Source organism: Aquarana catesbeiana, linkage group LG01 (assembly GCF_042186555.1).
Source record: "Aquarana catesbeiana isolate 2022-GZ linkage group LG01, ASM4218655v1, whole genome shotgun sequence".
NCBI lineage: Eukaryota > Metazoa > Chordata > Amphibia > Anura > Ranidae > Aquarana > Aquarana catesbeiana.
This window is the reverse complement of record NC_133324.1, coordinates 47,175,926-47,193,153: the sequence shown is the minus strand read 5'-3', so window position 1 is coordinate 47,193,153 and position 17,228 is coordinate 47,175,926. Positions and strand designations below refer to the sequence as shown.

The 17,228-nt window shown below is 41.4% G+C and overlaps 1 protein-coding gene across 2 annotated transcripts in view; it reads left to right on the top strand.

Moving 5' to 3' along the window:
- Nucleotides 1-17,228, top strand: part of PIGO (phosphatidylinositol glycan anchor biosynthesis class O) — a 45,843-nt gene that overhangs the window by 2,821 nt on the left and 25,794 nt on the right. For both annotated transcript variants that reach the window (XM_073618197.1, XM_073618202.1), the window contains exons 2-3: nucleotides 7,578-8,071; nucleotides 14,079-14,222. In XM_073618197.1, the coding sequence (XP_073474298.1) occupies nucleotides 7,579-8,071; nucleotides 14,079-14,222 (637 nt within the window). In that variant the 5' untranslated portion in view covers nucleotide 7,578. The remainder of the gene's footprint in view (nucleotides 1-7,577; nucleotides 8,072-14,078; nucleotides 14,223-17,228) is intronic.

Sequence of the window (17,228 nt, the reverse complement as noted above, 5' to 3'; positions counted from 1 at the left end):
TTCTTCCGGGGGCTGAAGTGGTTAAGGTCCTGGAATGGCCTAGCCAGTCTCCAGACCTTAATCCCATAGAAAATATGTGGAGGGAGCTGAAGGTTCGAGTTACCAAACCTCAGCCTCAAAACCTTAAAGAGGAGTTCCACCCAGGGGGTCCATTAAAAAAAAAAAAAATTAAAAGTCAGCAGCTACAAATACTGCAGCTGCTGACTTTTAATTGGACACTTACCTGTCCCTGGGTCCAGCGATGCGGGGGATCGAAGCCCCGCTCGTCCCCCCCCCTCCGCTCATTGGCGCCGGCATTTCAACTGTGGGCGCCGGGCTGTGGCTTCACAGCCTGGCACCCACTGCGCATGCGCGAGCGGCGCCGTGCGCCGTGATTGGCCGCTCCATCACCTGGGACCTGTAATGGGTCCCAGATGATTGACAGGAGGGAGGGAGCAGAGCGGAGCCCTTCCTGTGCCGAGGGGGAAGTGATGTCACCAGCCCAGGCAAAGGAAGAGGCAGACTACAAGGGACCCCCTAGCAACAGGCATTTAGAGGTAAGTAAAAAAAAAAAATATCCAAATGTTTTTTTGTTTTTTTTAGAATTTTTCAGGTATTTTTGTTTTTTTGGGTGGAACCCCACTTTAATGATTTGGAGAGGATCTGCAAAGAGGAGTGGGACAAAATCCCTCCTGAGATGTGTGCAGACCTGCGGGCCAACTACAAGAAACGTCTGACCTCTGTGATTGCCAACAAGGGATTTGTCACCAAGTAATAGGTCATGTTGTGCGAAGGGGTCAAATACTTTTTTCACTCACTAAAATGCAAATCAAATATATAACTTTTTTGAAATGTGTTTTCCTGGATATTTTTGTTGTTATTCTGTCTCTCACTTTTAAAATAATCCTACCATTAAAATTATAGATATATAATTTCTTTGTCAGCGGGCAAACGTACAAAATCAGCAGAGGGATCAAATACTTTTTCCCTTCACTGTAAAATGTATCCCATCATCCAGTAATACCTGTGTGTGTATGGCGGCCTGAATTTGGAAACAGCCCAGCGTTACATAAAATGTCATTGAGTCGGTTTTGTAGGTCATGCCATGTCTTATCTTTTTAGCTATTAATCTGCCCAACTTCTCTGTACTCTGTGTAATTCTAAACCTTCTGTACACAGAGCAGTTAAAGATAAAATGAACAATGACCAGGGCTGGAGGTGTGGGGGGAACACAGTTCCGGTGTGCTGTCAAAATGGCCAACTCGTCAGAAACTCCAACCACTTCACTTCCGGTTTATTTAAACTATCAGTAATTGGAGATTTCGGCGAATTGCTGTTTGGACACAACACTGGCAAACGTTTACAGTCTGCTGCATGATATTATGAGCGGAGATTATTGCTCGCTCCAATACTAACCAACAAAATGGCCACCTCCGAGTCGGCGACGACGACTTTGTCCTCGTTAGCCGCTGTGGTGTCAAAACAGCAAAATCTTCCTATAACGGACTGTATTCAGTTGCTGGTGTTGTGTCCAAACAGCATTTCGTCTAAATCTCTCATTGCTGATGGTTTAACCACTTCCGGACCGCCCACCGTCGTTTTACATCGGCTGTTTAAAGCGGAATATCATTGTTATGGCAGCAGTTAGCTGCCATAACCCTGGTATCCTTTTCTTCTGTGAGTGGTCCGGTTTCAGATAAAAGTGGTCTCTGCAGCGGGTGCACTGCAAGATCACTTTTATCGGCAGCGGGAGAGGGCTCCCACCGCGTTCTGGTGCCCTCCGCCGCTTGCCGGATCCGTCGGCAGCGGCGGAGGTGATCGGATCTTCACCCTGGCTGGGTATGGAGATGAGTGAGAGGAAGATGGTCCCCACCTGTCTCTATAACATTGCAGGGTGGAAGCGACGTCAAAACGTCACTTACGCCCATAGTTCTTAAAGGACCATTTTTTTAAAAAATTATTTTTTTTTTAAATGATATGATAAATTTATATTTTTTATTGCATTTTAGTGTAAATATGAGATCTGAGGTCTTTTTGACCCTACATCTCATATTTAAGAGGTCTTGTCATGCTTTTTTTCCTATTACAAGGGATGTTTACATTCCTTGTAATAGGAATAAAAGTGACACACTTTTTTTTTTTTAAACAGTGTAATAATAAAAAATAAAATGTAAAATAAATGAAAAAAAAAAATTATTATTTTTTAAATGCGCCCCGTCCCGACGAGCTTGCATGCTGCTGGGGTGGATCTATTTTTGCGGGGGGGCGGACTAGGGGGGGATCTATTGTTACTGACTGCAGGGGATTTATTTTACTGCTTTTCTTGGGTAGGGGGTGGAGACAAAGGAGGAGTTACCTACACCTATTCTCTGAGATAAAAAGCCCTGACATACCTTCAATTAGTAGGCTGGACATTGTGGTAATGTAGTGTAAAGTATACCTAAAGGAAAAAGCATTTTTAGTGTTGGATTTGGGCCGAAACAACTAATCGACAACTAATCGATTATGAAATTAATCGATTACTAGTTTCATAATCGATTAATCGGCCAGTAACAATTAATGGGGTTAAAAAAAAAACTAAAATTAGCCCTTTAGAGAGTACAAATAAAAAAAATAGCCATTTATAGTACAAAAAGAGCAAATAATCACTACTGTAAATATTACTTTCACTGTTGCACAGTAAAAAAAATGAACCCCTTACAGTAGCGATTATTTGCTCTTTTTGTACTATAAAGGGCTATTTTTTTTTTTTTAACCCCATTATGTTACTAAACATCTTAGTCCTGGTTCTCACCCATGTGTTTTTTGGTGCTTTTTGCAGAAACGCACTTCAGTTCATTTAACGTTCACATCTATGCCTTTTTCAGCTGCTGCGTATTTGGAAAGGGTCAAAGACTTTTTTTTTTTAACACGAAAACTGTGCTTTTTTGTTTCAATATACTTCAATGGAGAAGCTGCAGAAAAGCATGTGATGTGTTTTTTTGCGGCAATTTGTGTTTTTTTTAATCTGTCCAACAACAAATTGGCCAAAAAAAGGCATAAAAAAATGCAAATCGCCGCAAAATCATGTGCGCGCAAAAAAAAACGCACAGCAAAAAGCACTGCAGAAAAACATCAAAAGCAAACTGCATAGGTGTGTACCGAGCCTTATGCTGGCCACACCGATCAATTTTCAGATGAGAATATTCAGACGAAAAATCTTTGTACGTTCGCTGAATGAAAGAATGTTGTTTGAAGATTTCACTTGCTTTTAACATTCTGTTTTAAAACGAATGTAATTTCTGAATGAAAACCACATACACGGTCTGAAAATTCCTTTGACCAAGAAGTTTTCTATTATATTTCTAAATTTTCCCGTCACTGTGGTTGAAAACAAACGTCGTTTTGACCCCACTAACGATTAGAAAATCGAACGACGTTCTTTAAAATGAAATTTTTTTTGAAGGAAGACGTTGTTTTTGTATGGCCAGCATATAATATACTACAGTTCTGGTTGAAAATCTGCAAAACAGTTTAACTTTTTTTTCTTTTAAATAAAAAAAATTGATCTGAGTCTGATATTTACTAGATTCAACCTCTAATGGTATATACAGTATATCTCTCCTCTAATAGTATATACAGTATATCTCCTCTAATAGTATATACAGTATATCTTTCCTCTAATGGTATATACAGTATATCTCTCCTCTAATAGTATATACAGTATATCTCCTCTAATAGTATATACAGTATATCTTTCCTCTAATGGTATATACAGTATATCTCTCCTCTAATGGTATATACAGTATATCTCTCCTCTAATAGTATATACAGTATATCTCCTCTAATAGTATATACAGTATATCTCTCCTCTAATAGTATATACAGTATATCTCCTCTAATAGTATATACAGTATATATCTCCTCTAATAGTATATACAGTATATCTCCTCTAATAGTATATACAGTATATCTCTCCTCTAATAGTATATACAGTATATCTCCTCTAATAGTATATACAGTATATATCTCCTCTAATAGTATATACAGTATATCTCTCCTCTAATAGTATATACAGTATATCTCTCCTCTAATAGTATATACAGTATATATCTCCTCTAATAGTATATACATTATATATCTCCTCTAATAGTATATACAGTATATATGTCCTCTAATAGTATATACAGTATATATCTCTTCTTATAGTATATACAGTATATCTCTCCTCTAATAGTATATACAGTATATCTCCTCTAATAGTATATACAGTATATCTTTCCTCTAATAGTATATACAGTGTATATCTCCTCTAATAGTATATACAGTATATATCTCCTCTAATAGTATATACAGTATATATCTCCTCTAATAGTATAAACACTATATATCTCCTCTAATAGTATATACAGTATATATTTCCTCTAATAGTATATACAGTATATATCTCCTCTAATAGTATATACAGTATATATCTCCTCTAATAGTATATACAGTATATATCTCTTCTAATAGTATATACAATATATCTCTCCTCTAATAGTATATACAGTATATCTCTTCTGTCTGTTGTTCTCAGAGTGAATTAAAGATTTTAGTCCCTAACCATATAGTTGGTTATTTATATTTACCACTGCATAGAGATATATTTAAGAATAAATTGCCTTTTTAAAAAAAACTTTACATTTTTTACAACCCTATATTCAGTGGGTGCCGGGGGACAGAAAGCAGACCTAATCCGCCTAAACCCAAAAGTGGTTAAATAGTAATAGTGGTAAAACACGGTCTGAAAATTCCTTTGACCAAGAAGTTTTCTATTATATTTCTAAATTTTCCCGTCACTGTGGTTGAAAACAAACGTCGTTTTGACCCCACTAACGATTAGAAAATCGAACGACGTTCTTTAAAATGAAATTTTTTTTGAAGGAAGACGTTGTTTTTGTATGGCCAGCATATAATATATTACAGTTCTGGTTGAAAATCTGCAAAACAGTTTAACTTTTTTTTCTTTTAAATAAAAAAAATTGATCTGAGTCTGATATTTACTAGATTCAACCTCTAATGGTATATACAGTATATCTCTCCTCTAATAGTATATACAGTATATCTCCTCTAATAGTATATACAGTATATCTTTCCTCTAATGGTATATACAGTATATCTCTCCTCTAATAGTATATACAGTATATCTCCTCTAATAGTATATACAGTATATCTTTCCTCTAATGGTATATACAGTATATCTCTCCTCTAATGGTATATACAGTATATCTCTCCTCTAATGGTATATACAGTATATCTCTCCTCTAATAGTATATACAGTATATCTCCTCTAATAGTATATACAGTATATCTCTCCTCTAATAGTATATACAGTATATATCTCCTCTAATAGTATATACAGTATATCTCTCCTCTAATAGTATATACAGTATATCTCACCTCTAATAGTATATACAGTATATCTCTCCTCTAATAGTATATACAGTATATATCTCCTCTAATAGTATATACATTATATATCTCCTCTAATAGTATATACAGTATATATCTCCTCTAATAGTATATACAGTATATATGTCCTCTAATAGTATATACAGTATATATCTCTTCTTATAGTATATACAGTATATATCTCCTCTAATAGTATATAGTATATCTCCTCTAATAGTATATACAGTATATATCTCCTCTAATAGTATATACAGTGTATATCTCCTCTAATAGTATATACAGTATATATCTCCTCTAATAGTATATACAGTATATATCTCCTCTAATAGTATATACAGTATATATCTCCTCTAATAGTATAAACACTATATATCTCCTCTAATAGTATATACAGTATATATTTCCTCTAATAGTATATACAGTATATATCTCCTCTAATAGTATATACAGTATATATCTCCTCTAATAGTATATACAGTATATATCTCTTCTAATAGTATATACAATATATCTCTCCTCTAATAGTATATACAGTATATCTCTTCTGTCTGTTGTTCTCAGAGTGAATTAAAGATTTTAGTCCCTAACCATATAGTTGGTTATTTATATTTACCACTGCATAGAGATATATTTAAGAATAAATTGCCTTTTTAAAAAAAACTTTACATTTTTTACAACCCTATATTCAGTGGGTGCCGGGGGACAGAAAGCAGACCTAATCCGCCTAAACCCAAAAGTGGTTAAATAGTCCGCTGTCTGTCCCCCGGTACCCACTGAACATAGGGGACCCGGAGAAGTTTTTGTAAAAAATAGCTGCACAGCGGGAGATTAGATCATTGGTACACTGAATTTTGACGTTTCCCACCTGCTCTTCCTCCGGCTTCCCACTGAGTTTGCAGAGCCGGGCCGGTGTCTTGCCGAGAATGTTCCCTCGGCGGATAAGTTCCCCCCCTGTACTGCGCAGGCGCAGCGCCTGCGCAGTACATACTACTCTCAGCCGCCGGAGATAGCCGAAGCTCAAATGCTTCAATCAGCTGTACACGGCGCCTGCGCTCTGGGTCCAGGTTCCTTCCCCACCATCCAAGTGGACCTAGAGGGGGAATCTAAAAGTGCCAAGCGCAGCGAGGCCGTGCCCGAAGCGTGGCGAGCGAAGCGAGCCCGCGGGGGGCCCTCTTACAGGCGCCGTGTACAGCTGATTTTCAGCTGTTCTGCTTCGGCTATTTCCGCCGATACCTACTGCACAGGCGCAGTAGAGGGGGGAACTTATACGCCGAGCGGAACTTTCTGGGCAGAACACCGGGACAGGAGGGTACAAAGAACAAATGTTATTGGCACACTCAAGCTGGGGCTATATACTCTAAAATATCTTAGTAAAATGGTAATATAGACAAAGATATTTAGTCCATAAGTAAATGTAACTGACACCTTCAATGGCTGCCGGCTCCAATAAGAGCTTAAAGGGACTCTGGGAACACAAAGGGCAGAGAGAGCAGTGCCATCTAAGTGCAGTATTGACCCTGCAGGTCTCCCTTGACCGCTAAGAGTGAAGTCTGACTGAATGAAAGTAATAAACTCTGTAAAGTTAACTGAACTTATCTTGACAGTGGTTAATCAGAAGTAGAAATGTACATATAATAGTTAAAGCGGAGTTCCACCCTAAAGTGGAACTTCCGCTCATCGGATTCCTCCCCCTCTCCGGTGCCTCAATTGGCACCTTTCAGGGGGGAGGGGGGTGCAGATACCTGTACAGGTATCTGCACCCACTTCTGGGAATAGCTAGCCGCAAATGACCCCCCCCCCCTTGTGTTCTGGGAAATACAATGTTCCCACAACACAATGGGGACCAGTGTAGGCGCGCAGCGCGACTCACGCATGCGCAGTAGGGAACCGGGCAGTGAAGCTGCAAAGTTTCACTTTCTGATTCCCTGACTGAGGATGGCGGTGGGGGCAGCCAAGAGACATCGCTGGACTCTGGGACAGGTAAGTGTCCATTTATTAAAAGTCAGCAGCTGCAGTATTTGTAGCTGCTGGCTTTTAATATTTTTTGTTTAAGGTGGAGCTCCGCTTTAAAGGGAGTATTTTGTTCACTAGCATCCCACTTCCATTGCATGTCTACCACCAACTTGGTGAATCTGCTTGAAAAGTGTTGTCCGTGTATTCCACAGGATGAAGAGGGCTCCGGTGCTCCTTTTCCTGGCCTGGCTGTCCATCCTTTTCTACTCCGGCATCTGGCTTTTCATGAGCGGTTTCCTCCTAATGAGAATAGAACTCAACAATCAGAGTCTGTGTTCTCAGCCTCCTGATCCTGGACTTCTCAGCAGCACCCAACAGAAGACCACTTCCTGCTGGTTCCCACACAGGTTCAATAAGGCCGTCATTGTCATCATTGATGCCTTGAAGTATGACTTTGCCAAATATGACCCAGCGAACACCAACCCAAAGCCCTACGAGAACAAGCTGGAAGTGATCCACCAGCTGATCCAGTCCCAACCTCGGCATGCCAGACTCTACCCTTTCCGGGCCGACCCTCCCACCACCACCATGCAGAGGATTAAAGGAGTCACCACAGGCTCACTGCCGACCTTTGTGGATGTGGGCAGCAACTTTGCCAGCTATGCCATCCAGGAAGACAATTTGATCCATCAGATGGTACAGAATGGTGAGTCGGAGACTTATTTTAGTGACCCTAAATAGTGGTAATGCTTCTGATGAGTCTTCTGTCTTTAAAAGTGTCTGAAGGCCTCTTGCTTGTCATTTGTCATGTAGTTACTGGATGGAATAGACCATGTGCCTTTTCTGTTCCGAAGCTGATCTTGGGTTCTGTAACACTCCATACGATAAGGTCTTTATTTAGCCTTTTTCTTTTATTTTTTATTTTTTATTTTTTCCTTAGGTTGAGATCTCATACTTCATTGTGTGTACCAGCATAATACACAAATGTTTCCCCTGACCAAGTTACTTTCTCTCAAATGTTGGGAAGTGGGGTCAGAAAAAATACACCTCTTTCCCATCTCTAAAAATAAAGTTGTAATTCAGAGAAGGTAACAACAAATACAAATACAAGAAGCTAAAGTGGTTGTAAACCTCAGACATGAAATCTGAACAAAACATATACCTCTATAGTGTGTACTTGTCTCAATCCAAAGCACTAAGTGTCATTTCTGTCTGCTGCATCCTTTCTTTGCTATAAGCATAAGTCACTTCTGACAAGTTTTCTTGACACCAAGAGACAAAACTGTGACAGGGTTGGGAGCTCCAGCACACAGCCTGTGATTGACAGCCTCAGCTCTGCTCCTGTGTGGAGTTGGGTGTTTCCCCTTCCCTCCAATCGGTTCTCAGAGTTCCCCTCACTGAGCTCTGCAGAGTGTAACTTCAGCTCCCACTCTCCCTGCTGTCTGAATGCTCAGACAAGCTGTATAAATTCTGGACTTTGAACGGATATAGAGGATAATGCAGATAAACAGATACAACTTAGGAGGATTTGGGTTTACAACCACCTTAAGCTGTGGACCCCAGTGTATGTGGGTATTCCAGTCTGATGTGACAGCTTGTTTTTGAGGCAGATCCCAAGACGAGGACCTCAGGGTCATGTCTCAAGGTTTATTGAACAAGAGAAGGCCAAAATATGCTCGACAGGCTAGATGAAGTTTAATTAGTCACAGTAATCATGACAAAACATTCAAAGCATTTCGAGACCTATTGATTTATAACTGTAAAGGAAATTCTGGGAAAAACTTTTTTTTTTTTTGTGGAAATCCAGGTTTAAAATTTGATACCAACGCTAGATCTATACTGATCACAGGTTTAGCTAGTCCCAGAGGTCCTAAAAAGATTTTGAACCAGATTGTCCTTTTTCACGCCTCCAACTAATCTTTTATCACTTCCATCAGCTCATCCCCCACAGTTACAACCTTTTCTACCACTTGTCTCACCCTCTTAGATTGTAAGCTCTTATGAGCAGGGCCCTCCTAACCCTCTTGTATTTCATTGTATTGTAACTGTAGTGTCTCCCTTTTTATATTGTAAAGCACTGTGTAAACTGTTGGTGCTAGAAATCCTGTATGATAATAACACAGGTGCATCTCAAAAATTAGAATATTATCAAAAAGTTAATTTATTTCAGTAATTCCATTCAAAAATGTGAAACTCGTATATTCGTTTTCACTAGCTGTAAGCCATAATTATCAAAATTAAAAGAAAGAAATGCTTGAAATGTATCACTCTGTGTGTATGAATCTATATAATATACGAGTTTCACTTTTTTAATTGAATTACTGAAATAAATTAACTTTTTGATGATATTCTAATTTTTTTAGATGCACCTACAGTGGGGCAAAAAAGTATTTAGTCAGCCACCAATTGTGCAAGTTCTCCCGCTTAAAAAGATGAGAGAGGCCTGTAATTGTCATCATAGGTATACCTCAACTATGAGAGACAAAATGTGGAAACAAATCCAGACAATCACATTGTCTGATTTGTGAAAGAATTTATTTGCAAATTATGGTGGAAAATAAGTATTTGGTCAATATCAAAAGTTCATCTCAATACTTTGTTATATATCCTTTGTTGGCAATGACAGAGGTCAAACGTTTTCTGTAAGTCTTCACAAGGTTGTCACACACTATTGCTGGTATGTTGGCCCATTCCTCCATGCAGATCTTCTCTAGAGCAGTGATGTTTTGGGGCTGTCGCTGGGCAACACGGACTTTCAACTCCCTCCAAAGGTTTTCTATGGGGTTGAGATCTGGATGAGTCGCCCTTTTCCCTTTACAGAGAAACAGCCCCAAAGCAGAAGGTTGTCACCCCCATGCTTCACAGTAGGTATGGTGTTCTTCGGTCGCAACTCAGCATTCTCTCTCCTCCAAACACGACGAGTGTACATGAAAGAATGAATGGGGCCATGTATCGTGAGATTTTGAGTGCAAACCTCCTCCCATCAGCAAGGGCGTTGAAGATGAAATGTGGCTGGGTCTTTCAGCATGACAATGATCCCAAACATACCGCCCGGGCAACGAAGGAGTGGCTTCGTAAGAAGCATTTCAAGGTCCTGGATTGGCCTAGCCAGTCTCCAGATCTCAACCCCATAGAAAACCTTTGGAGGGAGTTGAAAGTCTGTGTTGCCCAGCGACAGCCCCAAAACATCACTGCTCTAGAGGAGATCTGCATGGAGGAATGGGCCAACATACCAGCAACAGTGTGTGACAACCTTGTGAAGACTTGCAGAAAACGTTTGACCTCTGTCATTGCCAACAAACGATATATAACAAAGTATTGGGATTAACCTTTGATATTGACCAAATACTTATTTTCCACCATAATTTGCAAATAAATTCTTTCAAAAATCAGACAATGTGTCTGGATTTGTTTCCACATTTTGTCTCTCACTGTCATGACCTCTAGCCTGTTCAGGAAGTAAGGCAGAAGTAATGGAGAAGTGTTTTTAAACCACTACGAAGACAATGAGGTAAGTGTGGGTAGAATAAATGGAAAGCTGTTTTATTTTTGCAAAAGAAGTACATTAATGCTATATTGGTACATAGGGGAGCTGGAATTTAGAAAAACAAAAAAAAAAGATGAACAAAAGTGCTTAGCCTTTAAAGCGAAACAATACCCACTTAGGATCCAGCGATGCGGCACCCCCGAGCTCCACGCTCGGCTGCTGACCTCTTCGGGGCAGCCCTCTTCTGGACCTCAATTACATGCGTGGGAGCTTGGTCAGATTGCAGAATCTCTACAGTGAGCCGCGTAGACAGGCAGGTAAGTAAGCATGTCTCTTCTGCATTAAAATTCCTGTCTGTCCACCCATTTTGAAACTCAGCACTAAAATTCCACTTTAATGAGATTTTATACTGCCAGAAATGCTAATGCATGCTAATGAATGGACAGCAAGAAAAGGAAGTAGATAAAAAAAAAGGTTTTGTTTCAGTCTTTGCAAATAGACAAGCAGTACTGGAGAAGGATGGCATCACTGTCCCCATAATAGACTTGTCTTGGGGTGAAGGATTGTCACATGTTATGGCCAGATGTGACTGCTCATAGTAAGTGGCTGATGTCCAGGAATCACTTGGTACACAAAATCATCTTCAGCAGGAACATATTGATCTATTGATATATACATATACATACATATTGATCCGGTCTAGAGACCGGATGCTGTCACATGACAGAGGTAGTAGTATCACTTGCTGTAGCATCCCACTTTGGGGATTTCTGAGCTCACAATAGAGAAGGGACGCTGCTGTTATTTTTTTTAAGTGGGTAGGGGTGGTAAGTTTGCTCATTACATAATTAGCTATGATTTTTGTTAGGTAACAGAAATGCGGTTCGATTCCTGATTGAATCGCATGTAGTTTCCCCCACCGCTCCTGTGTGTGTATAGAAAGGGAAAAGCGCCATCTAGTGGGCAGTTTATTAAAAATGTTAGAACTCACATTAAAGTGATTGTAAGGCTTCGTGTTTTATTTTCTAAAATAACAAGCATGTCATACTTACCTGCACTGTGCAGCTCGTTTTGCACAGAGTGGCCCCGATCATCCTTTTCTGAGGTCCCTCGGCGGCTCTCGCGGCTCAACCTCGCATCAGATAACCCCCTAGGAGAAGCGCTCTCCCAGGGGGTGGTTACCTTGCGGGCGCGCTCTCGAGTCCAGCATTTGCGTCCTTAGACATGAATGCCGGACTCGGCCCCGCCCCTCGGCGCCCGCGTCATTGGATTTGATTGACAGCAGTGGGAGCCAATGGCTGCGTTGCTATCAATCTATCCAATCAAGAGCCAGGACCCCGTGCAGAGAGGGAGAGCGCGTCTACACCGAGGAAATTTACGGGGCTCAGGTAAGGAAAGCGTGGGATGGGGGACCGGTCACTGCCAGAAGTTTTTTCACTTTAATGCATAGAATGCATTAAGGTAAAAAAAACACGAGAGTTTACAACCCCTTTAAGTACATATCTGGTCTAATGCAAACCTGCATAGGTGTTCCGGTCCCCCCCCAATGGTAGAAAATCACAGTGCTCAGTGCAGTGCTCACAGGGCTGGAGGAAATGTAGAGGCGGTCCGCCCCCAAGCTGACATCACTTCTGTCCTATTATTTATTTATTATTTATTTCTGGTACTTATATAGCGCCGTCAATTTACGCAGCGCTTTACATATACATTGTACATTCACATCAGTCCCTACCCTCAAGGAGCTTACAATCTAAGGTCCCTAACTTACATTCATACATACTAGGGACAATTTAGACAGAAGCCAATTAACCTACCAGAATGTCTTTGGAGTGTGGGAGGAAACCGGAGTACCCGGAGGAAACCCACGCAGGCACAGGGAGAACATGCAAACTCCAAGCAGGTAGTGTCGTGGTTGGGATTCGAACCAGTGACCCTTCTTACTGCTAGGCGAGAGTGCTACCACTACACCACTGTGCCGCCCATATAGCTACATGGGTAGCTATAGGGGAACTACTCCTCCAGCCATGTGAGTACATCCAGCGGGCGTGTTTTTCTTTTATCACCGGGACTGGGACACTATGCAGATTTTGCATTTGAGCAGATATGTACTTAAAGTGGACGTAAACCCAATGTCATCCTTTCTAAACTACTGCCTTAGGGGTTATCTATAAGGGTATACACGCCTCCTGCATGCATCTTTACCTGTCAAATGTCTCCCCTCTGTCTGTTATTAGACCCGAAAAACTGCAGATTCTGTGGGTGGGTCTGTTGTCTGGAGCTCGGTGGGTGGAGTCGTGATGTCAGTAGACTCCCCGCCCACCTCTACACTCCCCGCCCACCTCTACACTCCCCTTGTCTATATGCATTTCTCCTGCGTATTTCTTACTCTGCTATGATCTCAAACATCCAGTGAAGAGACAGGAAAGTAACCACATGACTTCAGCATACCAAATCATGCTGAGGTGTGGAACAGCCAATCCTTGCAGAGCTGCTGAAGAAAGGAGTGGGGGAGGGAATTAAAAAATAATGCATGTCTTAGGCTAGTGCATGAGATATGTAAATCACCTGTCACTCACAGCAAGGGGGAGGAGCTGACAAAGTTTTTCTCAGTTTGTCAAGATTTGTCTCGCTGAACAATAAAAGAGGATTGCTCAGAGCTGGATTAACTCCGGTGCCACATTTGGCACTTTTCGGAAGGGGGGGTGGGGGGGTGGGGGGATTGGAGCGGGTACCTGTTTTTGACAGGAACCGTCCCTACTTCTGGGAGATCTCGCCACGGTTGTAACATTTTTAATCAACTGCCCACTAGATGGCGCTTTTCATTTTTTATACATGCACAGGGGCTAATCGCATGTCATTCGGACAGGAATTGCACCGCATTCCTGTTCAAATCACATGTGATTCGTTGCAGTGGGATTTGCGCCCATTTATTTTGTATTGACGCAAATTTACCAACAAAGTATTGATACTCAGTATCAGCCAGTACTTGACTGAAAGTATCAGTACCTGCCAATAAAAAAACAGTATCGGTGCAACCCTACTTTTTGTTTAGTTTTCTGCATGTAAGTCTTCTCAGACGGAAAACAAAATTGTATAAATAATTATTCCGTTTTTTCTTTTTTTTTGGCAGCCATTTAGCTGAGTTGCTGACTGTACTGCTTGGCAAGCAATGTAAATCTGTTAATGAAGAGAGAGAATTGATTTGTTATTTTCTGTTATTATTTAGGGAAGAGAGTGGTGTTCATGGGAGACGATACCTGGGATGGATTGTTCCCGAAAAAGTTCTACAAATCGTACTTCTTTTCTTCCTTCAACGTGAAGGACCTTCACATGGTGGATGATGGAATCTTGCAGCATCTTTATCCTACTGGTGAGTGAAAGGCTGACCCCAGCACAGTTCACTGACGGAATATCAATTAATGTGCCTAATAACAAATGGGGACACTTCAATTTATTTCTTTATTGGCAAGATAAGATTCAACAAAGCAACTACGTACAGGTCTCCAGGTAGTCACCAAAGCGAAAAACAACAGTTCTAGAGATTTGTTGAAGCATCTTGTAGATTTTACTCCCTAACATGCATGCTTTTGCCTAAACATAAAGCTTCTCTTAAGCCCCGGTTCACACAGGGGCGGCACGACTTGCAGGTCGCCTCACCGAGGCGACCTGCACACGACTTCAGCGGCGACTTGCAAAACGACTTCTGTATAGAAGTCATGGCAAGTCGCCTGAAGTCGCCCCAGAAATGCTACAGGAACCTTTTCTAAGTCGGAGCGACTTGCGTCGCTCCTATTAGAACGGTTCCGTAGTACAGAACGGGAGGCGACTTGTCAGGCGGCTAGGTCGCTTGACAAGTCGCCCCTGTGTGAACCGGCACTCAGTCTTGTCCAGTTGTACAGGGTCCTCTCCTGCACTGAAATGGCGTACTCTGATTTCACTGCACACTGTGAGCTACAGAAAGTCAGATAGAACCCACTTCATTTCCTGACTGTGGGACTTTCAGCATCATCTAACCCTTTCATCCCCAGCTTGACTGTTCCTCATTTGCCCCTTTTATTGGATTTCAACTGAACGTATTGGCATACTGAACGTATTGGCATACATCTGTTTTTAGCGGATGAGATGGTAGACGGGGGTCAGCGGACACATCTCCGCTGACATCTGCCTGCCAATACGAGTCAATGGGTGGGCCCGCTCGGATCCGCCTGAAAAATGGACAAGCGGATCCGAGCGGGCTAATCATGTGAAAGGGGCCTTATTGTCAAACGTGGGCATTATCTAGGTCGGTCTGCATGCAATTGCAGCCTGCATAAAAATGCCCACTCCTAGACGGACATCCATCCATGACATGTATTTTTATATTTGCATAACTTCTCATATGAGCAAGCCCACTGCTTTCATCAGGACTATTGAGAGGAGTACTAAGGCAGAGAGTTGTGGTCATTTCAGGAAGCTATGTACAGCACTCTGCTGGCCCCTCCCACCAGCCATGATCTGCCTGCATTGCATAGAAAAGCATAGTGACTTGTAGGTCTAAAATAAGGTATGTAATGAAAAAGGAAAGTTGGGGGGGGGGTCAAAAATAGGGAGGGCAAAATATAAGCAGATTAAACTTCATCTTTATCATTTTTCAACATCAACATTTCTAAACTGCTGCTTCCTACTACAATGGCTGCATGGCATTTTTCAGGGTGGGCTTCCCTATGAACAGTGGAACATGCCTGTGCATTTTGTGTCGTGAAGTACCTAAACAAGGACCTTCATGGCAGGATCACCAGTGACTGTTTTGATAAACAAAAATGAGATTTGCCTACAAAATACCTGCTATACCCCCCCCCCCCCTTTAAAAAAAAAAAAAAAAAACCCTAAAAGAGAAGTCTGGGGATTATGTTTTTTTGCAGAATCATACTTACCTAGGTGAATGCAGCACAGGTCTGATACTGCACCCGTCCCCCGCTAATTCTAAGTGCCGGTTCGCACCAGCGCGCTCTGCCAGATTGCATGTGATTCTCACCGCACTGCAATGCTATCACATGCGATGTCCTTGCGATGCGATTTCAGACATACAGATTGTATGCCTGATATCGCATTCGGACCAAACTCGCACAGGACCCTTTCTCTGGTCCGCACCAAAATCATGTCCGAATTGTCAGTTCGCAGTGCGATATGCAAGCTGAAATGGGATGTCATTAAAAATGACGCTCCTGGTATTCTGTCAATTTCTCCAACCCATCAGAAACTTCAACTACCTCACTTCTGGTTTATTTAAACCCTTAGTAATTGGAGATTTTGATGAATTGGTGGTTGGACACAACGCCGACAACCGAATACAGTCCGGTACAGGAAGAATGAGCTGTTTTGACAGCACATCGCCTAACGAGGACAAAGTTGTCGCCGCCTCGGAGGCAGCCATTTTGTTTGGCTAGTATCAGAGCGGAGTAAGAATCTCCGCTCATAATATCCTGCAGGTCCTGATTGGATAGATTGATAGCAGCGCAGCCATTGGCTCCCACTGATGTCAATCACATCCAATCAAGCGGGGGGGGGTAGGGGGCGGGCGGGGGCCGAGTCCTGCTGTCTATGTCCAACCACCAATTCGTCAAAAACTCTAATTACTGCTGCTTTAAAGAAACAGTTAAGTAGTTGGAGTTTCTGGCGGGTTGGAGAATTTGACAGAACACCAGCAGCTCACATAAGGATTTTGTTTTATGGTGTTTAATTACATTAAATGAATTTAAGGTATTGTATTTTGATCCTGTTTCACAGGTGTACATAGTTTTGATGCCTGACATAATCTGATATCCATTTGACATTTTTCTGTACCAAAATTGGAGATTAAATTGTGTTTTTGTGCAATAAATTAAATGTAACAATTAATTTTTTACTAAAAATACAGTCTTGATAAACATTTGAACATGTATCATATACCTCTGTGACCAATCCCTGATAGGCGGGGCAAAATATGTTGGGGGGGGGGGGTGACCAGAGCAGCACTGGCTGAGGCCGTTCGAAGCCATATACACATCTAAAGCACTGTGTCGGTTTTAAGCGTCATCTTACCCCACAAATAACATGCTACATTAAAAATTGCAGCTACCATCATTTTATTTATCGGGTCCTTTGCTATAATGTTTTGGGGGGGGTTCAATAATGTTGAAGCCATACATGCACATTTTAACATGTTTGAAAAATGGGGAAAGAAAATTGGTCTGCCAGCAAAGGGGTTCATTTAAAGATGTGACAATGAGGCATTGTGGAACCTGTATACAGGCATTTGAATCCCTCTAGCCATCCAAATGACGTGTAATTGTATGAATGTAATGATCTGTAGTCTATGCTGTGTCATGTTTTTATTATGTTGCTTTTTTTTCTCCTC